Here is a 25,808-nt window from a genome sequence, read left to right as displayed (position 1 = left end):
GCAGAATAAAATTTAGGTGCTGCTATGCAGATTACATTTATACACAAGGTAATATTAACGTACTAGTAAAACTGCTACATATTTATCTAATCTATGCAATTTTGTTATCATGGATTTCAGGAAAACGCAATTCTTTATTTTTTAAGAGAAAGTAAGAATGTCCTAAAGTATATAATTAAATTTTTCTTTCAGTCAAACGATAAATGAAGAGAGGGATGGGGATGGGCAACATCGTGATATATCGAGGTTTGTACAAGTCTTTTTCAAGATTAGTTTTCAAATAAATTTATTTTTTTTGTTACAAGACATTATAATTATTAATGAATGTATTCAATGCAATATTTCAGTGGTTGGGAAGAATTCGATATATGCGACGACACCCATCCATTTACTCTGGACGATTTGGAAGGTCTGGATCCTGAGTTAGGTTTAACTAAAGAAGAACCTGATTCTTGGAGTGCTGCTATTGGACAGAATATCGCATTGCGCCTCGTTGATAATTGCGAGCGAAAAGTAAAGAGGCAGGAACACATTTACGAATTTGTCCTTACAGAAAAACATCATTGCTTAGTACTTCTCGCTATGGAAAGAATTTTCGCGGAAGGTCTCCGTCGTCATTTTCGCCTTGGTCAACCAGATTTGGAACGTATGTTTCCCAGACTTCGCGATCTCATCGATATACATTTACGATTCCTGCAAAAGTTACGAAAGCGGCAAAATGCAAACCCCGTTGTTCCTACAATTGCTGATATACTCGTTGATCAGTTCGCTAGTGAAAATGCACAACGTATGAAGAGTGCCTATGGAGAATTCTGTAGTCGTCACAGGGACGCTGTTGAAGCTTATAAATATTACTTCCGTCATGATCCCCGATTTGCACGATTTGTACGACAGTGTCAGGTATGTGTATTACAATATTAACCCTTTGCGCTTGAGGGGTGCTTTTCAGTCGCCATTTGATTTGACCCAACAAAGTTATAAAACTTAAAATTCAATATTAAATTTTATATAATGTATTCATACATGGAACATCCAAATAAAATAGTTCTATCCCTAACAAATTTTTCTTAGTGAAAATAGAAACAAAAGGAAAGATGAAAATTGAACAACTAATTGACAATATAGAAATTCATATAAAGTTAAATAAACGAAAGAAAACACAGAATTTTAAATAAAATTTTAAAACCGGTCATTTGACCGGTTCGCGGTACGGTTAGTTTAATATGCCAGTTCTTTATTTAAGATATGAAGAGTAAAGTTTTTTGTTTAGTTTCATGAAAAAATGAACTGTGACTTATTTCCAAAAATATTTAGTAAATGTACTACAGTAATCAGATGCAATCTACATATTTGTATATTCTTCTATTAATAACATAAAAATCATTTGTTTGTGTAGTCACACCCTCTGTTAAAGAAAAAAGGAATTCCTGAATGCATATTATTTGTTACTCAACGTTTGACGAAGTATCCATTACTGGTCGAACCACTTATAAAAACGGGTATTGCTCAGGACGAAGCTGAAGATTTGCGCAAAGCCTTAAGCCTTGTTAAAGAAATTTTAGCAGATGTGGATGCATGTGTAGCTGATAAAGAAAGAGAAGATAGAAAATTAGAAATCTATAATAAGTAAGAGGATTCGATATTTTATTAGATATTCTTCAATTATCGCTAATCAATAATAATATTATATTGATTGTTATCGTATAGGATTGACGCAAAATCTTTTGCAACATATCGTGGTGTCAAATTCAAAAAGTCAGATATCATGGCATTTAATAGAATTTTGAAATTTGAAGGTACTGCGTACTTAATGCAAGGTCGTGGAAAAATGACTGCCATTGTAGTAGTTGTTCTTTCTGATATATTATTTTTCTTGGCTGAGAGGGATCAGAAGTACGCCTTTTTTGTGCCTGACAATAAGCCTGGTATAGTACCGCTTCAGAAATTATTAGTGCGTGAAAAGGCTGGTCAAGAGTCTAGAGGAATCTATTTAATATATAGCAATCCAGCTAAACCTGAAATGTTTGAGTTGAAAATTCAAAAGCCCAAAGATAAGCAGTTGTGGATTCAAGCAATCAGGTCCGCGGTCGAAGCTTGTCCGCAAGAACCTGAGAATGAAACTGATACAATAACTGAGAATAATAGTAGTAATGAATTGAGAGACACACGATCTTCTTCTATATCCTTACTTTCCGTTGAAGAAAGACAACGTTTAGTTAAAACTAAAGAATCACATATCCGAAAAATAGTTGGTGGGTATAATATATTGATTAAGTATTTTAATTAGAACAGATAAACCGCATCAATAATAATGATTTTTTTCTATTAAAACATTTAGCTGAATTACGAAAGAAAGATACTGAACAAGCACTTTTACTCGAAGAAAAACTTAATTTACAAATGCAACTTTCACATGCAGCAAACATATGGGGTGGAAACGAAACTAATGATAATGAACGATTAGAAAAAGTTGATAAAGAAATTCCAGATTATACTAGACTGGTTCACAGTGAAGGAACTGATACTACACAATTGTGGCAAGAGGTAATAACAAAAATATCTTTTTCAGGAATACTATAAGTGTTCAAAGTTTCCGGGTCTAAGTCGTGTCTATTAACACATTGAGCGTTGGCGACTTAAGAGACATTTAAAGCCTGAGCGCCGGCAACGTATCGGCCACTTAGCCCAAACGCCGTCCTCATTCGCTTGTATCTGATCAATGAGTAGCCAAAAAAAATATTCAAAACAATATACAATTTCGTAAAATAATACATTTTAATTGCATATTCGTCATATACAATTTAACGGAAATCCAGCGTTTTCACGGGGCCGGCGCTCAATGTGTTAAGAATGATTTCCCGACGTTCCGCTAGCATTGCGGTTGGCACCATCAGGGGTCTAAAGATTCACCGATACTTGCCACCTGCAATGCTAGTGAAATGTTGGGAAATCATTCCTAATGGACACGACACTTATACCCGGAAACATTGAATGCTTATTATAACAAAATTTTTATTACTCCTATATATCTTTAATAATTTTTCATATAATATTGAAAATACAAGAAAAATTCATCTTTTCAGGTGGTCGTGGCTGTCCAAGAAGCAACAAGACTTGCTAGCTCATTATCGTTTAGTACAGGCGGTGCTACTCTTTCAAGAAGTCTAAGTTCGGCGGGTGAACGGCACAGCGAGGCCTATGTTCCAGCTGCTCTTAGCGTACCTCGAAGAGCTGAAACATTTGCTGGTTTCGATCATAACAAAGTAAATATGCAATTCTAAAACCATTGGAATGGGAGTATCAATCAGTTGTATTTTTTCAGGAAAAATATCCATTGCGAGATTCTGCTGCGATTCATTCTGTAATTTTTCTTCCGAAAGTTGGTGAATTTATGAAAGAAAGTCCAGAGGAAAAAGAAAATCAAGACTCAGAAACAAATAAAGATCAACAGTGGGCAGCGATTCGTTTGTCTCATCATGTTTATACGTTGCTTTGTATAATCAGTAATCAGATGACGACAATCGACAGCTTACAGGCTCAATTAGCTGCGTGTAAAGAAGGAGGTATAAATAAACCAAATAATAGACCTAATACGAACCGCCAATTAGAAGAATTGCGTAATTTGCAAGATCAGTTAAGTCGAGAGAAAGCAGCATTCCGTGCTGCTTCTCAGCAAGAACAAAAACAGTTAGAGGAGGAAAGATCTGAATTGGCAAGGCAACGAGAACAACTCGCAGCAGAAAAGCAGGATGTAACGCAGCAAAGAGATCAATTATATCGGCGACTCGAAGCGTTAGAAAGACAAGGAGTAACATTGGTTGCAGGCTCGACACCTGGATCCGCGACTATTCATTTATCTTCTCATATGACACAGGGAACGGATACAATACAGCCGCGAAAATCTCAGCTGGATACTAAGCGGATACCGTTAAATTTAATTAGCGCTACTAACCAACAAAAAGTGCCAAGCAATCTTCCTGTGAAACAGCAGTTGCCTTTGAAACTTGCTAGTGGAAGTAACAATAACGCAAGGTATGCATAGCGACATATAAAACGTATTTTTCAAATTGAACGATGAAACGGTGACGCAATAGTTATCATGAAAACTAAATTACTATAAAATACATAAAACGTGCAGATTTCAATTATTTAAAAAAGAGGAGCAGCAATTTGGGCTAAAAGAGCCAGAGAAATAGTTTTCACAGTTCTATCGTTTAAATTAGCATGCCTTGTATATTTATAAATCAGATGTTTCTTCAAAGATACAAATTGTTCAACGCTGAATCTTAACCGTTCGAGTGCCAAGCGGTGCGATTGCGTTTCTGCGGTATAATGACTAAAAATACTAACTTATCGGTTCGTAGAAACAAATTAAGTTTATTTAATCGCCTTCCTTCTAATTATTTATTTTTATTTTTGTTATTACCTGTTTAGAAATAGAAAAATGTAACGATTGCAGTATTTAAAATTTTTTATGTGAAAAGAAAAAAGCGTAATTCAGTTTCTAAGCTGAAACGAAAAAGACGCGATTGCGCAGCTTGGCACTTTTCGACCGGGATTTTGCAAACACCCGTGGCACTCAAACGGTTAAGAAACACAATTTAATCATTTTTTTCTATGTATAACTAATAGGAGTGGAGGCACAAGTAATAATAGTCCTGATCGACATTCACGAACCGGCAGTAGTCCGGCAATCGTGACTAGCTCAACATACTCTTCCCCGGAACTAGGTAATAATCATGCTAGCACCAGTCAAATTCATTCTTCGAATCGTTCTCTACGAATTACACGATCTCCTCCGGAGTATTCACATCATCAACAACAACAACAACAACAACAACAGCAGCAGCAGCAGCAACAACAGCAGCAGCAGCAGCAGCAACAACAACAACAGCAGCAGCAGCAGCAGCAACAACAGCAACAACAACAACATCAACGAACCGAGCAGCAACAGCCTTTGGAGGAAGAGGTAATTTTTTTCTGACGATTCTTTCGTTTTGGTCGAAAGCACTCTCGATCTTCTCGCCCTACAACTAGTGAGGCTACCCCGACATCTCAATTAACTCCTTCTCGGAATCAGTCAAAAGATGCTCAACCTAGAAGCCGTGTAAAATCATTTTGACTTTCAACATTTTCTCGATAATAACTTCGAATTACCACTTTTTATATTCTTTAATATTTCGCTGATATTTTCAATTTTCCATTATTCATTCCTTGTTCACTTATCACTTCTCTTCCTTTTCTCTCTCTCTCTTTCTCTCTCTCTCTAACTCCCTCTCTCTGTCCCTCTCTCTTCATTTTTGTTCTTGTCTTCCTTGCTCAGTGATAATTTTTATGATGTTGTACATTAAAATACAACGTGGTACATAAATAATGCATTTAACGTATCTATAAAAATCGCGCGTGACTGTCAATAAAAACATACATATTATTCTGAATAAATCGATAAAGAGGAACGTTACTTTTCAACTGCTACTGAGGGCAATAATATAATTTGTATGTAAAGTCTCATGAAACCTACCGTAGAAAAAGAGAATAAATATAAAATATATGGACAAATAAAAGAATAACAATTAGTACTCACAACTATTTGCGAGAAAAAAAAAGTATTAAGAAAGCCGGCTTGGTGAGATAGTTCTGCCGATCTTGTTGATTCTTGCTCGTTATGTTATTAAGCCGACTGACAATTTTAGAAACATGATTTTAGACGAATCTTTTAAACAAATCTGTTGCTGCTTGCTGAAAATGCAAGGGTAGAGAATTAGGTTATATTAGGAGTACATATACATGGATGTGTATATATACTTTTTCATGACATATGTATGATGAAGTCACATGTACGTATGTTGGGTTCAAAACTGTGCGAAAGTATATAAGCGTGCATATGAATAAAATTCATGAATTTATGCATATGCGTACAACTTCGTATCGCCAAAGATGTACACATATGCACTTATTAGTGTGCACGCAGGTATATGAAAGAATATTGAGTGACCGCGGTAGCTATTCTTATATCATAACTTTAAAAGTATTTTAATATGTGCTAAAATGACGGGTAAGATTAATTAATTAACATTAATGAATTGCTATTGTGTGTGCCAAGCCACAGCTAAAGTCGTTGATTTTTTAGTATCATTATTACATATCATTTGTTCAATAACACAGTCGTCCTCTCCCAATTTAAGTTGGATAAACAGCGATCCAAGTAACACTTTCTATTTAATATTTTTAATTCGAGATTTTTCACTGCCATTATTGTTATTACAACCTTTTCCCTTTTCGACTGCCTACACATTATTTTATTTATTGCATCGCGTAAGATTACTGATGATTTCCAATTGTCTAAAGTATTTTTTATTTATAAGATTTTTTTTAATAAAGAAAGTTTTCAAGTATTTCTGAATCTGGAACCTATTTCAGAGAAAGTATTACGCAAACTATGATCATACTGCACGTTTGAAGTTTTAAATTTAATTACTTCATTTGTTAATTGCTAAGGTGAAAATCATATTTAAAATTCAAATCCATAAGGATAACAAAGAGACAAAGTAGATCGTAGATCGTTATAATAAAATCAGAATTTTGTTTTGATACTTATAGATATATATATATATCTATATACATATATAGATATATATAAACATATATAAATATATACACATATAGATATTGTATGTGCTTGCCTCGAAAGATGCTGTAGCGTGCAATATGATCGATTGAAGGACAGCGTCGTGGAGGCATAATGATAAAACATGTGACTAATTAATTTATCATCATAAGGCAACATAAGCAACAGTATCAACTCGTCTCAATCAATCATGGTGACAATAGTTCTTAAAGTATTTCTGTAAGTTGTAAAGTGTGAGGAAAACAAACGTAACGAGTTTTTACAAGTCTTCTACTAAAAAGTTTCAAGCATGTATCAGAACATAAATAATATTGTATTAACCTGTTAGTAGCCTTCATGGATGAGTGTTCGACTTCATTTCAAGAACACTTAATACAAATTATGAATTGTTCTTAATGTCATAATGTTCATGATAAAGAAAATGTGAAACATGTACGAAAAGTGAGATTTTAACATTGAGATGCAATTCCAAAAAATCATTCCAGATATGTATGTACGCACGCAAATAAACATGTACACATATACATATTTATCGACACCTGACCCTCGATTTACGCGAAAATCCGTTCCACGTGGATCCGTTTTATGCGAATGAAAATCGCGTGAATAGAGTATGTCAGTACAAGAGAAAACAAAATACTGGAAAGAAAAGTTTTAGAAATACTTACTAAAATTAGATCTAGTTACTAAATTCAGATTACGCATGAAAACTACCGCGTAAGTAGTATTATAATTTACGCGTAAAAAGGGTGCCGCGTAAATCGAGGGTCAGATGTATACATTAAAGAACGTATTCTTCACATATATTAAGAGCGTTCCGCTATGTCAGATATAACTCAATGTGATTAAAATTCGTTGTTATTCAATATTTTCCTTGTATAATGAAGTCGCACACCATCTTCAGGGTAACACGAAGAATCAAATTGGAATAACAACTGAAAAAGTAGTGCGGCGGCCTACATGCATCCTGTGGCATCTAAAAAATTCGATGTCATTCGATTGCATAAGTTTAAGAGAGGATATAAAGAATTATTAGCAACGCGGTTTTCCACGTTTTAGTGAATCTTTACGTCCCTGATTCATGGGAAGTATTTTTGTACGTTTACTCTGTACCTACTATTTTACTCTAAAGCTATATCTACTGTTATCATTGTGATACTCGCTACTGCGATCGTCTTTGGAAACGTTAATATAAAATTATAATTATCTAATAAAGTGAACGTGTATACATTTTAAGACGCGCTCACTCAATGCATTAGCATTAATTCTCTTAGACTTGATCAATTTTAAATTACAAACCGGTTTATCGGTTGTACGCTAATAATAATTGTTATTATTGTGTTATTTGCTTGATTACTTTATCAAGATTACCATTTACTAACACAATATGCTAAATACGTCTATTTTATGACAAATGCAAGTTATAAGCTCCTATTTTACTACATCCATGTACCGAAAAATGGAATAATTTTTCTGTAAGGCGATCCATCAAGGTTAATCTGTTACTTGACGAGAGTAAGCAAATATTTGCAATATTTTTCTTCCCCTTTCAATCTTATACATGTACGTATATATGTATATACATATGTATATATGTATGTACATATATATGTATATACATAAACACTGGTATGTGATTTACATTCCTTAGCGTTTATATACACATGTTTTGCTGCATTTTCGATTGATACAAGAATCGCTGTTAAATCATTAGCCGCATGAAGAAATAATATCTATTTATTATAAATGTACATACAACCGTTATTGTAATAAAGAAGAACGTGAGAGAAATGTACGATTATGTTAATGTTACGTGATATTTCTCTTCTGTTTATTACATTTACTTACAAAAACTTTTCGCATTTACAAATTTTTATCCTATCACTTTCGTTTAATATGGCTTGGTTCTGTGATGACGGTCACGCCCTTTGGCGGTACCAATTTTTGCCACTAATTTATGGCTTGAACTTTGTTGTAAAAGCGTCGTTTCTGCTTGTTTCCAAATGTTTATATATCCTCCTTCCCCCACTGTTACTAAGGAACCACTCTACAAATTGTATATCAGAAAGTATTACTTTTTTTTACTGATATTCAAATAAATTAATTTAAATGAAATATAACTTTATTGAAATAATACCTTTTCGTGCAACCAACTGTCGCGCACTAACTGTTTATTTCCCACCATGTTATAACACACTTCCAGTCGATCGTTTACGATGTTGAGACAACTTAAATTTTCTCTAAGGTATTTTAATAAAAATAAATAAAACAATTATAAATAAGTGCGAACGAATATTAATTTTTGCTAAATGTTCAATTTGTTTTACCGAGTTTTTAAATTATATAGAAATTTACCCTTTAACGTTACTAGAACCTGCCAAGAGGAATGGATGCTCAAGTACATTTGAAGCATGGAATCTGACTGTATAACAGTTGTCTACATCATTGTTCTAAAAAATACATTATACAAAATTATTAATGTGTAAAAGTAATGATATATTTAAAAATTATGTCTAAATTAATGTCACCTGAAAATTTATTATTATGAACAGAAATCATAATTCATGTAATCAAACTTATATTAACCTGAGAAACTACTAAATCGCTGCGGTCAAATTTTGCATATGGCGTGGCTCCTTCACAATCCCAAAGTTGTAAAGAATGCATATAAGTTGTACACCAGAGATTATCATCGCTTAGCCAGCCTATCCTATCCTTTTATTTAAATGGTACATTTAGAAATAAAGTTTAATATTACTTTAAAAAATTATACTGACATTTCTATAAAAAGTTTTAACTCACTACAGAAGATTCAGTGTTCAAAGAATAAGTTAGCGCACAATCTTCTGATGGCTGTTTAAGATCAAAAACATTAATTAAACCATCTGTACTACCAGATGCTAACACATCCTGCTTTTTAGGATGAAACGCCAAACAAGTCACATCTTCCAAATGAGATTCCCAATATCCGCCAAGAAGAGTATTTCTATCATACAATTTTGAATTAGTATGCCGTATGTCCCAAAATAAAATGAATGCATCTCCTCCGATATGTTCAGTTCCACCTGCTAAAAGTCTTTCATTGGGACTGATATCGAAGCTACAAAGAGGTTTCACTTTACCATCTTCTGTAACGTCTGAAAAGAAAAATAGATATATTAACACATTCGCAGATGTGAATATGTACTATAGCATTCACTTTCATGGTGATGCAAAATGACATGAATGCTGTAACACTCAAATTTATGAGCCATATTATCGTGCATTTAATTCTATATAGCATTAATCTTTTAAAATTACTATGCATTTTAACCTTTGGAGTATTGCATTTACATTTTTTCTATTTTTGCAGCTCATTAAAACTTTTATTATCCATGAACATGTTAAACATTACAAACATCTGAATGATGCATTTAAACCTTATATTATTTTTAGTGAATGTTTAATTGATTCATCAATAAATACCTTTGAATTCTGCAATTACTTTTCCTTTAGCACGCAGATCACACGCTGTAACTAGTCCATCATTTGTTGCTGTATATAAAATATTCTTAGAAGTAGGACTAAACTTTATTCCAACAATACGGGATCGATTGTGAGTTAATGTACTGATTCGATTTAAAGTTTCTCCAACAGAATATATCACACAAGTACGATCTGACAAAGCTGTACCAATCCTAAATTCTGGATCACTGTACAAAAAAAAAATTCATAAAATGCTTTATAAGATCACTGTAAGAATGTATCATTATGAAATAATAATTTACGTCAAATCTAAAACTAAAAACATGAACCAAATTTTAGCAATTAAACTTAATATTCTCATCTTTATCTTGTTAAATTCTAGTAATATACTATGAATTATTTACTTTAAAAGTAAAAACAGAGAAAAAAGTGATACTACAAAATTTTACTTACTTTTATGTTATATAAAAATAAAATACCAATTTATATCAAATATTTTAAACTTTCAGGCATTAAAATTATGTATAAATCACTTCATTCAAAGGATTTCAAAATATAATATTCTACAGGAATAATATTTTTAGAAAATGATTCATTTTTCTATGTAAAAAATGAAAATAACATTTTAAATGAAATGGAGGGAAAAATTTGTAGTTGTGCGCAAAAAGCATTTGTAAATACAGTTTACACGACATTGAGAAAACTTTTGATTGAAGTGATTAAAAAACATTTTTTTGTAGATTTGACATAAACACTATGTAAGGATGCAACATTTGCCTTCGTGTTCCACAGACATTAAGAATGTAATTTTTGTCAGGAGATACTGTTTCCTCTATCGATAGTGTTAATTCCTTTTTTCTTTTAATAGTTGTGTGATTGTTATCGTATTTTCGTGTGTCATGTTCAACACTTAATTTCTTCAAAGAATCGACTATTTTAGCCATATTACTCGATTTTTGGATTTCGAGCAAATATCACAGAATTAAGGTTAATATTACTTTCAGAATACAACCATGCGTCTTCTTAATTCTAAGTACTTGTCGCTTTAAACTGGATGACGCTTTATTATGACCTTTTTTTCAATATACACATTAACTGAATGTATGTTTTCTTTGCTTCAATTAGAGAATTTGGAAGTATATAATAATTAAACATTTAAAACGTAATTAATTCTTTTTATTATCAATACATCTAATGAAAACAAAAATGAGGTAAAGTGTATGGAACTCGTATGGTAGCTACCTACTTGTGATGAAAAAAGATTCCTTTCCAACGGATCAGTGGCGCCACTAATAGAACGTTAAGTTTAAAATTTTCTTGTTGCGTATAGATAGGTACAGTAGATAAATAATAATAAATTATTACTGCTAATAATAAATGTATCGTTTCAATAATAAAAATGTTATTTTATATGTATTTTAAACTGAAATAGTTATTTACTTCTCTTTTTTTATAGTAATAAAAATCGAAGTTTTACATATTTTTCATTTTAGTTTGTTTAATTTGTAAAATGTATATATTTTATTTCTTTATCTTTGTAATATTACTTTATTTATATTTATTTGGTTGATACCACTTGAAATAAATATATTAGTATTAATGATTGTAGAAAAAAATACTGATTCAGTGATTAAATATTTTTTCTTTTTTACATAATTATTCTTGGTATTTACAAAAATTGCACTAAACAGGTTCAAGCGATGTCTTTTCATAAAAATGAGGAGCTAATTCCAATAACCATTCTGGTTGTATCACAGTTATGTCCTTCATGTATGTTTTATTAGTTTGCAAAATTTCACAGAAGAGTACCCTTGAAAAAAAGTAGAATAAAATAAGCATAATGTCAATATGTAAACTAAAAATACTGTAGTTTATAAACAAACCATTGTGGTTGCTGAAGTGTATATAAACAACTATTTGGGTGTATATATAAGTCTCTATTTCCGCGTACAGTCTTATATACTCCAGTGTAATGTAAATATGCTGCTTTTGGAAAAAGTCCAGCTGTTATACACTTTAAAATTTGTTGAACGTTTCCTAGTTAGAAATCGAAAAAAATGTTATTATTAATTTAGTAAGTTAGTCCATGATATACATAATTTAATAGGTTATTTAATAAGTAACATTATTTACCGTTGCTGGAAACCAATGGAATTTTTAACCTTTTCATCATAGAGTGCATTTGAGTCCGAATTTCAGTAGCCCGTCGCAATGCTTTGTAATTAAGAAAATTTTTCTGACACCAGCTAGACGTTTTATTTTTCTCATAAGCGGTATATACATTTAAAAAAGTTAAAAGATCTCCTTCTTCAACTTCGAATTTTCTGTGAGCAACTCTAGCCTTTATGGCTACCTGACCTCCAGCTGGCCTTATAAAAATATTTTGTACTTGAAGCATGGCGAGAATCATTGTAAATTCTTCAGAACATCCCATTTCACCTTGATTTAAAAATTATCTCATAAATTATCTATTATAATTGAGCTATAAATTAAACAAACTTGAATACTATTAAAACAGTATTTCAAATATAACACATAACTATAATTTAATGTATTTACTAGTTTCGAACTATGCTTTAGTATAACATATATTTCATTAATCATAATATCAAATCAAATTGTAATATCTAAACTATTCTATTCACTTATATCTCTGAATAAAATACATTTTTTTTAAAACGTTACCTGATACTATAAGGGATTTTGCTAAAACAGGTTCTAATGGCATCTCTGCCATTGTGATACCTAATGACATTGTTAACTCTCCATTTCTATCTATTGCACCCAATGCATAAAGCAATTCTAATCCTGCAAGAAGATTTTTGCTCGGTGGAGCAGAGGGAAAATTAAATCTTAATACATTATCAATGCCTAATGCTTTCAATTGTAAGATAGCTGGTGCTAAGTCAGAACGCTGCATTTCCGGCGGCGTCGCTTCAAACAGTTCAGCATATGCTTCTTCCGTGTATAATCTGTAAAAAGAACAGATGAAAATTTGAAGAATATGCAAATCTAAAGATAATCGTGAAACATACCTATAAGTTTTCCCTGTTCGAACACGACCTGCTCTACCGGCACGTTGGTTTGCAGAAGCTTTCGATACGGGGACAATTACCACGGAATTGGTTTGTGTTTCCGCCTCAAACCATGGAATTTTTACAAAACCGCAATCAATTACTAGATATAAAATAAGAAATAAATATTTTTAATAACATTATTATACATAAATATGTATTAGGCCTGCTGGAAAAGTCCGTTCACATACATACAACATTGTGACTAACTTTTTACCATTTAATTTACATAACTTCCAATTGAAAATTTTGTTATTAAAAACTAATTTTTCTTGAAATATTTCAATTTCAAACCATTAACTATAAATCATTTTAATTGCGGGTAGCGAAATTTCAAATAGTAATGAACGAACAAACAACGGAAATTTCAGTATTATCCATTTTCAGAAATTATATAGTTCTTTTTTACACAAATCATGAGTTAACAGTTTCATGGACACGTGGAGTCTCTAAATATTTTAAATTAAAAGCAGATAATTACATACATTGTAAATCATTTAAAAAATTACGAATATATTCTATTTAAAGATAATATTGTAGAGTAAAAGAAAAGTAAGTAAAATGAAACTTCTCTTTAGACGTGACATTATATCTTTACCATAAACGATGTTTGGAATGGTGATGGATGTTTCAGCTATGTTCGTTGCTACGACTACTTTACGAGTGTCTTTGGCTGCTCTCCAAAATACTTTCAGTTGTTCTGAGTTTGGAAGGGATCCATACATAGCCAGGGGTAAAAGTTTCACTGAAAAAAAACGACAGTATAAAAAGAAAAAAATAACACCCGATCCATCTTAAGCCAGAGTTATACGAGCGTTTAGATGGCGGATATTACGACAAACGTTATTCATTGTAGTCACACGAGCGTTGGTTACTGCGTAATTTTTTCATGTCAGTACCAAGTACTCATACGATGAGATGAATGACACAGAATTTTAACGTCAGTTCATCGCTAGTGTGAACAATTTCATAAAGCATAAAAGAATGCAGTAAGAATCGAATGCTCAACGTATGTTGTAGCAATCGTCAACGTTGGTGGTGTAATACGCACATTAGATTTGGTTAATAATGGACGTTGCAACGTTGATCATAACGTTAACACGTTGACTGTCGGAAATTACTTTTAGACAAATTACTTGACAACAATTACAATAAGAAAATTGATCTCGAATGAAGATATTTAGTAACATAAGCATATACATAATATCGTAATATGATGTACTACGATACCAAATTATTATATTCTAACATCTTATTTTATCTATTATAAAATAAGCAAAATAGTAAAGCAATTGTCAGGAAGAATCCTGACTTTTTAACTTTTGCTTTATTGAGAAACCTGTTGCGACTGTATAGGAGTTTTGATGAGCGTTCACTTGGCCATCAAAATGTTAAACTGTGCATGGCCCTTGACGTCCAAGTGGTAAGAATCATTTTGAGCAACGCGCATAAAATTATTCTACTCACGTTTGCCTTCTTGTATAAGTTTCGCGTGTTCCGATAAAAGGGAAACTGCTTGGTCCACTTCGTCCAGGCCTGTGAGAAACGCTAGTATATCACCGGGTTCCTCGTTCTCGTGTATCTTCAAAACCGTGTCTACGACGCTGGTAACGTAATTTGCCACTGGCTCTACAAGACAGAGATAATTTAAAAATTATGAAATGTTCGATGAGCACATGACTGGATAGAACAGCGACTGCAAAACGAAATTATTGTTTCGCTTAAATTTTCGAAACTAGTTCACAAAATGTGTATTTAAATAAATTTATAAGTAATAAATATGTGTATGACAGAGAAAGAAGGTATTTATGTAATAATAAAATTATAATTGAAGCTGTTACGATTGTTGGAAATATAATTTTCTATTATTTAATAATAACTGTGGAAAACTCTGTGTGACGATAACACAAATACTTTTATTTACTAGCATGTACGCACAAAAATACCTTTCACAAACAAAATATCTACAGGGTAGAGTCGACCCTCGACAGTCAATATAACTGCAGTATCTTTGATTGAGTCTTTTGTCGTGTTCGTATTGAAAAAATCTCGTAGCTGTTCCGCATCGACCGTAGCAGAGCAAACGACAATTTTCAAGCTCCTGCGTTTCTGCAATAAAATTTAAAAACCTTGTAACATTTGATGTAACATTGGGTTGATACATCAATTTTGACATTTTTTATGCGTGGTGAATAAACAGTTTTCTTCAAAATAAATAACATCTGTTTTCTAACTATTATAACATGTGTAAAAGACACTTCTTTCTTCGTTTTCACTTAGTCTTGGATTAACCAGCAAACAGTCGAAAACTCTTCTTTTTATTTCTTATAAAAAAACGTCAAAATGTTTGCATCGATGCAATAATTTCACTTACACTGTATTATAAAAGAATTATAGTAATCAATTTACCCGAATTATCTTTTTCAAAAGTCCCATTATGATATCGGTCATCAATGTCCTCTCGTGTACTTCATCTATCACGATGACGGAATAATTCGTCAATAAGGGATCGCCCATTAATTCACGTAGAAGAATCCCTTCTGTCATGTACTGTGAATAGGATGAATATATTTGTTACTGCAAAATAATTCGAAATATATAATAACGAACGATCTCAAAAGAAAACGTTAGTACTTTGTATCGTAGAAACGAACGTCATCAGGCTTTTATTTATAGAGTCAGAGGTCACCATAATGAAGGCAAACAAATGATTTTATTATTTCACAAAAATTTTCACGTACTCAATTGGTACACGTTCCTTTTTTATGTACTCGTAACAATGTTATACAACTCTTTTAATGCAATTTACTCGAATAGCGCTTGATTTATGAAGGTCTACTAAAAACGACACTATAAACGCTTGACTATGACCGCCTCTTACTAACGCAAATATGTTTAACTTATTATTAACAATTATAATATTTAATTATAAGAAACTGAATTATAATATTTAATTATTGAAATAAAACCAAGTGAGATTAAACTACATATAATTGCATATAATTCTCCAAGGATAAGTCAACAATGATTAAGATAATTAAAGATTCCGGAAATAGAAATACCACAAAGCGTACGATAGAAACATGCGTAGATAAAAAATTGCAAGCATAGGCAGGGATTGGAAAGGTTCCGAAAATAACTGTTTGAAACTGTTACATATCAGTTCCGACTGAAACAGTTATAGGAGAACCGAAATAAAGTCATAACTGTTATTCTACCGATATACCTATCAGTTTTTGTTCCGGTTCTTCAGAGCCGATATTATATCGGTTTTATTAGATACTGAAAGGAGTTCGTGAGGGTTTTTAAATAAAAATTTAAACATACAGAACGTTTTTATAAAATACTTCTATTTTATTTGATACCAGCGGCATAAACATAACTTGCTGCTAATACCAATTTCATTCATTAAACTAGTGAAATGCTAATTGGAGTCGTATTTTAATTCATTGCCAACAAGAAAACCGTACGAACTTTTTCCGGTACTTAATATACCGGTTCTATAATTGTTATGTTTCGATTCTACATTTAAGTATTGCTTTTAAAACTGAAAAGTAACAGTTATAGAACCGATATAAAACCGGTATAATATTAATTCTAAAAAACCGGAACCAAAACTAATATAATGCAGAACGGATGTACCAAATAACAATTATGACTTTATGTCGATTCTTTATAACTGTTTCAAGAACCAGAACCGATATGATAACTGTTTTCAACCCCTGACAGACATATTCGAGTAATATGTTATATTCGAAGTTTTTCGAAGAACTAATTAGCAAATCTTTAAATAGGAAAGTTAAGAGCTGTTCTGAAGAAATTAGGAATTTTCATTCTTGAAAAAGTTAAAATCGTCGCAAAATAAACAACAAGTTTAATAATTGTATAATTGTTCCTTTTATTTTCTTATGTTGTTAAAATTTTTAAACTCTACCTTGATTCTTGTTGTTTCGTCTGTGCAATTGTCAAAACGTATGGAATAACCGACTTCAGTGCCTAAGACACAATTCCGTTCATCGGCTACTCGATTGGCCAAAGAAGTGGCCGCAACCCTTCTTGGTTCGGTAACTCCGATCATTTTTCCGTCTGCACACCATCCTGCTTCAAGAAGATACTGCAACCATTTCATAAATGTAAATAAAAATGTACATAAATATTTATTAAATATTAACCCTTTTCACTCGAGAGGCGACTCTGAGTCGCCATTTGATGCAACACAACAGAATTATGAAATTTAAAATTCAACACTAACACCAGAACTATCACACAAGTCAAAATAATCCATTTCTGATTTCTTCTTTTTGTAATTATTAAAAAGATAACAGAAACAAAATTAATTGATTTAGTAATGCGCAAACTGAATTGTAAATCAATAGAAATCTCAATAGATGCACTCTTGAAGTTTCTACAGAAAAATTTTAAAATGTTAGTTTCACTGCATAGTAGTTTTAGTATTAAATTCCGTACAAAGTACCAAGATATGAAACATTATCCATGTTTCATTATCAAATAACGAATATTTATAATGAAAATTATTGTCGAGTGCAAAGGGTTAACACGCTCGCGACCAGCGCCACATTAGTTATAACGTTCAACATTTTGTATATTGCGTAAAGAAAATTAAATAACTTTCATGTGCGTCTGTATCTAAAATCATAATGCACAGACGATTCGTTGGCTTTAATAAAATATTATAACCATGGAGATTGCTACCGAAACAAACGCTGACCACGAACGTGTTAAATTACTTATTTAAAGTAAGCTACTTTTTTATCTCTTAATGCTTTTATGACACGAAAGCAATAAATTGTCAACTTCGAGAATTCAAGCTTTGCATCGGGAAAAAGCTTTGAAGTTGAGTTACTTTCGCAACTTTAATTTATATAAACTTCCTTGTCCAAATGAAATTGTTCACTGTTTTTAATTATAATTCACACGTTCGCGGACAGTACAAATTTTAATTAGCTGCAAAAATAGATAAACGATAAATGCAGTAGTCTGAGGGTTAAAGTGTATAATAATTTCAAACAAATGAAGGCTATATAGAATTAAATACAAAATAATGTGGCTTATAAATTTGAATGCTATAATATTCATGTTATTTTGCGTTATAATGAAAATGAATGCTATAGAATTCGCGTCCGCAAACGTATTAAGAATTGAGTAACGTACTGATAAAAAAACTGATAGCTCTCAAATATAAATAAATAAAAATTGTCAAGAATTAATAGAATTTTTTTAATTATTTTCTTATTGTCTTTGTATATCGACTTCAGGTTTTGTAAGATATTAAAGAAATATGATATATATTCTCTTAACTATTGGATCTTTTTTAAAATATTGTGAAATAATGTAACAAATAAGAATATTTATTTATTAAAAGTTGTTTTTTTAATTATAGTAAATGGTAAATTTAATTGTCAAACCATATTAATTATTTTTTATCTTAATACTTGTATTTTCCAATAACATGTTTATTTCTTGGCATTACAAAAATGTAAAACAGAGCGAAAACGATTTAACATTTTTCAAACATAATTGATCGAAATGACACGTTCATTCTTGTTATTATGAGTTCGAACAATTCAGAGCATTTGAACTTCACAGTATGTTTCGCATTTTGTACATTTTAAGAAGAACATGAAATATAATGTGCATATGTGCCTCTAATTTTAAAAATGGTCTAAATCATTCCAAACATCAAATGTCATAGTTCCTTATAAATTACACACAACATTACACAGTTATAATAAATTCTCAGTTTTCAAGACCAATTATTTTCTGAACTATTTTCTTACATGGTATAAAAATATTTTTTAATTCATTAAACATACACCTTTAAATATCTCGAAACTAAAAATATATAGTTTAGTCCATTTTCAAAATTAACGGCACATATAACTTCGACACATTGACAATTACTACGACGCATACATCGTACATTCGATACAAACGTTGTTGCGCTTTATCCTAATTTCTTTTTAATATTTTTTAAAATATTCTCTTTAATTCTCTTTTTTAAATATTCTTATAAATACTTGATGCGTACCAATGTGAAAAAGTTGTGGGGGAACCAACGTTCGTGTAATTCCATTTAATTCTTTGCACTCCAGAGGCGACAATTGCTATATAATTTGATCTAGCAAAATTATAAAATTTAATATTTAATATCAAATTAAATATAATTCAATTAAACACGAAATATTGAAATAAAATAGTTCTACCCTTTAATTCATGTATTATTTCTATTTATTAATAGAATCAACGATTTAATCAGTATTTCATTAGAGAAAGATAAATATATCTTGCGAAAAAACCTTCAAGTGCAAAAAATTAATAACTTCCATCGACGTAATGCTTTAACTTTGATCTTATAATGTACACATCAGTGTCGAAAACAATAAAATAAAGTTTATTAAAACTTATAAAAATGTTCATTTCCGCTTTTATAAAATAGAGCTTGTATAGGCATCCGATATACTGATAAGTATATCGTCATTTGCAGTTCGTGTTGGATATCTTGTAATTACTAACGATAAAACATCAAACATATTTAACATTATGGATTTTTATGTCGGAAACAATAGTGAATAATCGATGCAGTTTACATCGAGGAAACTGATGATATAGAAATAATTGAAAGTAATAGTAATAGAAAAGACTAGAAATTGTAACTCTTGGCAACGTTATCGTTTCGAAGCTTCAACTGATAGTTTGCTTAGTTTATCACCTACTACAGTTGTCGAACAGGCATCCAACGCGTCACAAAGACTATGGACAGTGATAAAATATATCTTGCAACGTATGCACAAATTTGTGCGTATCCGCTTCGATGTAAAGTCATTTTCACGATACGCAGACGGTGAACATGAGTTACTATGAAAAAAAAAATGTCATAAATGTGGGACAAGGACAACCAAATTAACAATGCGCGCACGTCGGATAAGTAAAAATTATATTTCATTACAAACTCGATGAATGTAGTACACCGATGGATGCACTCGTAAATTTTCAAGTCCAACGCGAAGCACTATATTCTTCAGCCTATCTGCGATTTTCGATCTTAGTACGGATAATACAATAAACGGCAGGATATTACATGTATTACGCCTTTGTGGTTTAGTGTCATATTTGTATAGGATTTTATCGAAAGCTCGTTACGACGACTTATGTTATGTTAAGTGTCCGCTACGTGACATTGGAAAACTTACAAATGCTGCAACTAGGTAACTGACAATATTGAAATATATGAATAAGTAAAGGTAAAGGTAAGACAGTATTAATCGTTATAATTAAAAAAGTGTACATAACAATAATGATTATCACATATTATTGTACATTACTCAGCCCATATATTTAACATAAATATATATTTATACACATATATAATACATACAACCCCTATAATAATTCAAATCAAATGACTGAATTAAGAGATCCAAAAATTTTGACACCTTATATTGAGCTACAAATGTAAGAGATACACTATGAAAAAAGAAGTTGGAAAAAATATGAAGTGTACAGAATAGAATGTATTATTTGTATGAAAACTCTTTTACCGATATTATTGTTTTAAATTTACAACATTAACCCCTTAAATTAGTTGAGATTCAATGAAGTTTTACATCACAGAGATAGATATATTTGCGAATACGCATGTAACAATCACGCAGAAAAGGCAAAAGCTAAATAGACACTGAATAAAAAGATCAATGTTCAACATTAAAAGTACTCGATAATATAAATGAGTGTCAATGTTTCATATGTTTTGTATAAAAAAGTAATGCACGAGGTGAAATTCTGCTGAATTTTTAACTATTCTAGCACATGAGATTACAACAATATTAGTAAGTTAATATTAAGGAAATATCACATTAATGCATTAATCAAAATACAGATCGAACTAAGGCTTTACCAAGTTAATATTTAAGGGGTCATGTACATTTTCACATATATCACATGCATCAGTCTGCTATTTATACAAAATCCATGCCAAAAAATATAAGATACAAAACATTTTTTGGAACGTTATTTTTGTAGACAAGTGACTCTGTAAATTTCAATGTATAAGAGTTGCCATGGTCATCATGTATCACCAATTCGTAAATGCAGAAAGCAAGCTTTCTCAAGATTCATATTGTCATCCTTGGGTGAAAACATCAGACGAAGATATTTCTTCGTCAATAAACGATGGTACACCTTGTACATATGCGTAGGCCCGTAGAAAATGAAATTCGGTTACATAAACAAGCAGCAAAATAACTACATACGAAGACCACCTTACAAGTTTCATATATTCTCTTATACGATCAAAAAATATTGCCAAAAGCACGTAATCCATGACAGCATGAAAATTAATAAACTTCCAACAAAGAACTATTATCCAAAATGACAAGCTTCTAAATATGGTTGTCTGTTTGGCATAAAGATGTTCTTTGGTAATTGACGGTGTTCTATAATCAGTCTCAAGGAGATCCTGGTATAAAGATATATATCGATTCCAGGTGGCACTAGTCAGGAACAAATGGACGGTCATAAGTAATATATTACGAAGCGCTGTATTTGAAGTTTTTGATGTTACATTTCCAGGTTCAAGAACCGAAGAGACGGGTAGTTGTGGCAGCTTATCGTATCCTCCACGTCTGCTCGAATTACGGGCAAGAAATTGATATAGGCCAATTAATAACGCCACGCAACCCAAAGCGTCACAGATACCATCGACGATATAACCAGATGAACCAACATCCGAACGTTCACCATAAATATTTGCTCGTTTTCTGGCAACGTGTCCATCTAGATCGTCTAACCATGTTCTTGCTTGAAAAAGCACCACACCTAAGCGTCTATGGGATAATGAGTCGCTGGAAATACATTTGCCAGCTATCACTGCTATTAACACGTGAAAACAACTGATTGCATTTGGCGTGATCCATGTCCAAGAATTGCTTATCTGTAATAGATTGTCCATAACAGCCGCAAGGGGACTCAGAAGAAAATAATTTGGATAATCTAACATTAATCCTTTTACTGTCACTGTACACAGTGGATTAATATCACAAGGTACGATTGAAACATATTGTGTACCATTTGACATTGGCCTTATATTATAATTTTGTATTCTAGAATATAACAAAAGATCCATTCCAAGGAAGTACAATGTCAATAATATCAAAATTACTAGGAACGACCTGCTTACTATAGTTGTTGTACCAAACATTTTGTATGTTAACTTTGGCACTTTATATTGTTGAATTTATATTAATTACACATGTACATCACACTTGTTGTTACATGGTATCACACTTTGTCTTCATGATGGATTTAAATATATTATATATCATATAGTAAGTTGACATTGTTGCTAATTTTTTGTAATGATTTCACCACTTGATCGTATTTAGTATTATTATATATATGTTTCAGGACAACATATAAATCCAGGAAAACTGAAGAACGTATTTTTTTTTCATTCGTCATTATTCCGAAATACACTTACGAATGACATTTCTAGATATTCAATTTTTCGATTTAATGATCGCATATCTTAATTAAAGTAATCAACTTTTAAACACATCTTTATTATTATTATTATTTAGTTGTATTACTATTATAAAGTTATCTTTGTATAGATCATACTGCTTCCAGATTTTCCAGTATATTGATACAACTACTATAATTAGTAGTACTTCACTCTACAGCATAAAATACTGCGATGTTCAGAGATATCTTGACGTGACGCGGCTCTGCGTGGTTACACGAGATCTTATAGTTTCTGATTGTACTATTTTGAACAATTAACATGTGTCATGTTGATAAACGTATAACAAATTATTTATTTTCTTAAAAGAAAATTTTTCAATTTTTTTGCATCTTCAATTTATTTCTTATTAGGAATAATTAAATTTCTTTATATGGTAAAATTATAATCACACTATTGTCACATAATTACTCTTAAATCTTCACTAATGGAATGGTTGATTATAAAAACTTCTATTTTGTGTTGTCCTTTTTTATGAAACATGATTTTTCAGAAAATGATTCAGAATAATTTTATAAAAGTCACGACAACAAATAAATTTCGCAAGCGTGTATTACTCCTTATGTAGACAGTAAAATACTGCAAAAACTGGTTTAAGTCTAGAATAGAATGGCGAAACGTTATAATCGCAAAATTTCTACTGTGCGCGTGCGCGCGTGCGCTTTACAAATCGCTGGAATCATTTCTATACGGTCTGTTATGTATGAATATGTTACAGAAAAATGTAACACATACACATAATTAATGGTCATTTAAAAGCTTAATAGAAAAAATATATGAAATATAATATTATATAGGAATTTATTATGCATACATAAAAATATAGTACATTTTAATTACTTTCATAAATTAAAAGTAAAAAATTTTAAGAAATTCAATACATTTCAAATAATTTAATATAAAATCATAACATTAAAAAATATCCAATTATATAACTTAAAATTTCTTTACTCTTATAATTCAAGTATTGAGAATAAAACTGTACTTAAAGTTGTCTCTATTTATTTATGTTACAGTTTCATACATACAATTAAATATACAACAAACATAAACTGAACAGCATACAGATAATATGCTTTTCAATATTAACATACATATATATTTCTATGCTGTTAATATCTTTATAATTTAATATCACACAAAATAACAATAATAGATTTTATATATACAATAATACTTATCAGATTTTTGTTTATAACTTGGAAAAAAATACATCAGTACATTTTTAAATATTAATATTCACTAGTTGTAAAGTGAAAGCTTTATAATGACTCAACTAAACACACTTTAAAAGAATATACAAAAATTGTTAATTAATCATAATTATACATGTAAAATAGAACTTAATTATAATTAATCAAGAAATTAATAAAAGGATGTGAATTATATTTTTAATCATGCACAATTACATTATGATTATGTAATTTGAACTGCTTTCAATAACTATGGTATTAATTTAATACCATATTTCTATCATAATACCAATTTCTTCTAATTTATGCCATATATGTTAAATAATATTAATATTTGATGATTGTAATAGACTTTATGGTACTTACAATTCTATCCTTCATATATAACAATATGTTTAGGATCAGTTACCTAAATAGACGTTTGAAACTGATAATTTAAATTGAGATTGTTTAAAACTTCCATTTTTCTATACTTTGTTTCAGATTATTGATTTATACATTCAAGTAGTCCTTTTGTCTATCTTTTTTTTGTAAGTACAATGGTACCTCGACTTACAAACCGTTCTACATACAAACTTTTTGACATACAAACTTTTTTCATACTTCATTTTGATTTTTAGGTACAAACTTAATTTCAAGAAACGAAGCATGATTTTATAATCCCGAGTTACCATATAATGGAAAACTCAGATTCGAGATACGAATTTCAGACTAGAACAAATTAAGTTCATAAGTTGAGGCACTATTGCACCAAATTTTTAACAAAATTTTGATGTATAAATAGTCTCAACTCATCTGAAAATCTCTTTCCAAGTTCATTGTTAGCCAAAGTCATTCTTTATCACTTCACTTACATTAAATTCCATTGTCTTTGGGAAACAATTTGAGTAAATGAGAAAACAAGGAATGACCAATTGTTGCATTTAAAAAAATTAGGTATTACCTGCATTGTCAATTTTATCAGTGTCTACAATTTTTAATGACTGTTAGCTTCCATAGATTATTTGCAAATGTTTAACTTACTTATTACAGGCAAGATATATTATTGTATATATTTCTAGGCTTGCTTTAACTTAAATATATGATAACAATATTTTCTTAAGATAATCTGATAAGTATTAGAGTATATAATTTTAACGAATAATCAATGTAATTATATTAATAATATGAATTCTTACAGTGTCCAATTATTTAATAAAATGAATTATAGATTTACCTGAGGAAGCTGTGTACTCTTTCCACATCCAGTTTCTCCAATTAAGACTAATGTTTGATATTTTTCCAGTAGATAAATAATATGACTTCTATACTTGAATGTGGGTAATCGTTGACGTTGCATATGCAAAGCAAGTGAGTGATGTGCATTGTATACAAATTGTGTGGAAGAATGAGCATCGATATCAGATTTATCCTCCTGCCACGTACTACTGTCTCCTGAAATAATAAACAAATTTAAATTCATAATGTGACATAAAATATAAATCACTTTCAATAATAGTACAAATTAATGCTTGTAATAGGTTATATTGTACATTACTTTGTACAATATTTTTACCAAAAATACGCTTCAATATTATGATATAACATAATTATACAGGAAATATATAAGATTATAAAATTATTTGAAACTAAAAACAACGTAATATCACTATAATTAATACTATATTTTTGAAGATTGGTTTGGATAATAAAACTTACCGGGTTTTAAGAACATCGGTTTTGTACTCATTTTGTATAAGTATGTAAATAATACGACGAGAAGAAATTACTTTTTAGATATATCACTTAATCGCACACATTTCAAATTACATATTAATTATACACTGTAAATGTACACCACACACAGCGCCTAGTGACACATACACGTTCATTATAATGTGAATTCTTTAAATCTTTATTGTACCTGTAGA

General features: G+C 30.8%; 4 protein-coding genes across 17 annotated transcripts in view; 1 reads left to right on the top strand and 3 right to left on the bottom strand.

Moving 5' to 3' along the window:
• The window catches only part of cyst (rho guanine nucleotide exchange factor 18 cysts), an 18,016-nt gene extending 10,152 nt beyond the window's left edge, over positions 1 to 7,864 (top strand). For all 8 annotated transcript variants that reach the window (XM_031980414.2, XM_031980416.2, XM_031980413.2 and 5 more), the window contains 8 exons: positions 193 to 246; positions 348 to 900; positions 1,397 to 1,626; positions 1,708 to 2,252; positions 2,339 to 2,544; positions 3,084 to 3,263; positions 3,323 to 4,032; positions 4,633 to 7,864. In XM_031980414.2, the coding sequence (XP_031836274.2) occupies positions 193 to 246; positions 348 to 900; positions 1,397 to 1,626; positions 1,708 to 2,252; positions 2,339 to 2,544; positions 3,084 to 3,263; positions 3,323 to 4,032; positions 4,633 to 4,984 (2,830 nt within the window). In that variant the 3' untranslated portion in view covers positions 4,985 to 7,864. The remainder of the gene's footprint in view (positions 1 to 192; positions 247 to 347; positions 901 to 1,396; positions 1,627 to 1,707; positions 2,253 to 2,338; positions 2,545 to 3,083; positions 3,264 to 3,322; positions 4,033 to 4,632) is intronic.
• On the bottom strand, positions 4,959 to 11,349 carry LOC116428598 (WD repeat-containing protein 89). 5 transcript variants are annotated; one of them, XR_004235284.2, is made up of 10 exons: positions 10,871 to 11,349; positions 10,094 to 10,320; positions 9,431 to 9,765; positions 9,215 to 9,343; positions 8,984 to 9,078; positions 8,766 to 8,868; positions 8,477 to 8,675; positions 5,585 to 5,739; positions 5,463 to 5,517; positions 5,241 to 5,388 (listed from the first exon to the last, which is right to left on the bottom strand). XR_004235284.2 is itself a non-coding variant. In XM_076369784.1 (7 exons), the coding sequence occupies exons 1-7, from the start codon at positions 11,035 to 11,037 to the stop codon at positions 8,520 to 8,522; spliced, it is 1,212 nt and encodes a 403-aa protein (XP_076225899.1). In that variant the 5' UTR covers positions 11,038 to 11,349; the 3' UTR covers positions 8,184 to 8,519. The 5 variants fall into 5 exon arrangements, 1 of the variants encoding a protein (XP_076225899.1); XR_012999098.1 differs by adding an exon at positions 4,959 to 5,096 and having other exon boundaries at positions 5,158 to 5,739; XR_012999100.1 differs by having other exon boundaries at positions 5,463 to 5,739.
• LOC116428540 (putative ATP-dependent RNA helicase DHX35) lies at positions 11,200 to 25,808 on the bottom strand. 3 transcript variants are annotated; one of them, XM_076369767.1, is made up of 12 exons: positions 25,597 to 25,808; positions 25,115 to 25,332; positions 17,102 to 17,281; positions 15,577 to 15,717; positions 15,114 to 15,276; positions 14,635 to 14,796; positions 13,766 to 13,912; positions 13,129 to 13,270; positions 12,779 to 13,065; positions 12,227 to 12,532; positions 11,977 to 12,130; positions 11,200 to 11,903 (listed from the first exon to the last, which is right to left on the bottom strand). In XM_076369767.1, the coding sequence occupies exons 1-12, from the start codon at positions 25,625 to 25,627 to the stop codon at positions 11,777 to 11,779; spliced, it is 2,058 nt and encodes a 685-aa protein (XP_076225882.1). In that variant the 5' UTR covers positions 25,628 to 25,808; the 3' UTR covers positions 11,200 to 11,776. The 3 variants fall into 3 exon arrangements, with proteins under 3 accessions (XP_076225882.1, XP_076225888.1, XP_076225886.1); XM_076369773.1 differs by lacking the exons at positions 25,115 to 25,332; positions 25,597 to 25,808 and adding exons at positions 19,217 to 19,306; positions 19,392 to 21,087; XM_076369771.1 differs by lacking the exons at positions 25,115 to 25,332; positions 25,597 to 25,808 and adding an exon at positions 19,217 to 21,087.
• On the bottom strand, positions 21,241 to 23,562 carry LOC143174774 (ceramide phosphoethanolamine synthase-like). The gene has a single exon (XM_076369791.1). The coding sequence runs from the start codon at positions 22,382 to 22,384 to the stop codon at positions 21,308 to 21,310; it is 1,077 nt and encodes a 358-aa protein (XP_076225906.1). The 5' UTR covers positions 22,385 to 23,562; the 3' UTR covers positions 21,241 to 21,307.

Source organism: Nomia melanderi, chromosome 1 (genome assembly GCF_051020985.1).
Source record: "Nomia melanderi isolate GNS246 chromosome 1, iyNomMela1, whole genome shotgun sequence".
NCBI lineage: Eukaryota > Metazoa > Arthropoda > Insecta > Hymenoptera > Halictidae > Nomia > Nomia melanderi.
The sequence above is the reverse complement of the archived record's forward strand: the minus strand, read 5'-3'. Positions and strand labels throughout refer to the sequence as shown.

Bases quoted from the DNA above. Each gene is read 5' to 3' on its own strand.
- LOC116428598 (XM_076369784.1), bottom strand. From the start codon at position 11,037: ATGGCTAAAATAGTCGATTCTTTGAAGAAATTAAGTGTTGAACATGAC. The intron at 10,321-10,870 runs GCAAATGTTGCA...TTTTTTGTACAG, and splicing joins AATGTCTGTGGAACACGAAG to TGATCCAGAATTTAGGATTG. The intron at 8,869-8,983 runs GTAAATTTCTAT...AAAATACCTTAG, and splicing joins GGTTCTAGTAACGTTAAAGG to AGAAAATTTAAGTTGTCTCA.
- LOC143174774 (XM_076369791.1), bottom strand. From the start codon at position 22,384: ATGTTTGGTACAACAACTATAGTAAGCAGGTCGTTCCTAGTAATTTTG.
- LOC116428540 (XM_076369767.1), bottom strand. From the start codon at position 25,627: ATGAGTACAAAACCGATGTTCTTAAAACCCG. The intron at 15,718-17,101 runs GTAGAGTTTAAA...TCCTATTCACAG, and splicing joins ACGAAACAACAAGAATCAAG to TACATGACAGAAGGGATTCT. The intron at 11,904-11,976 runs GTTTGTTTATAA...CTTTTTTTCAAG, and splicing joins ACACTTCAGCAACCACAATG to GGTACTCTTCTGTGAAATTT.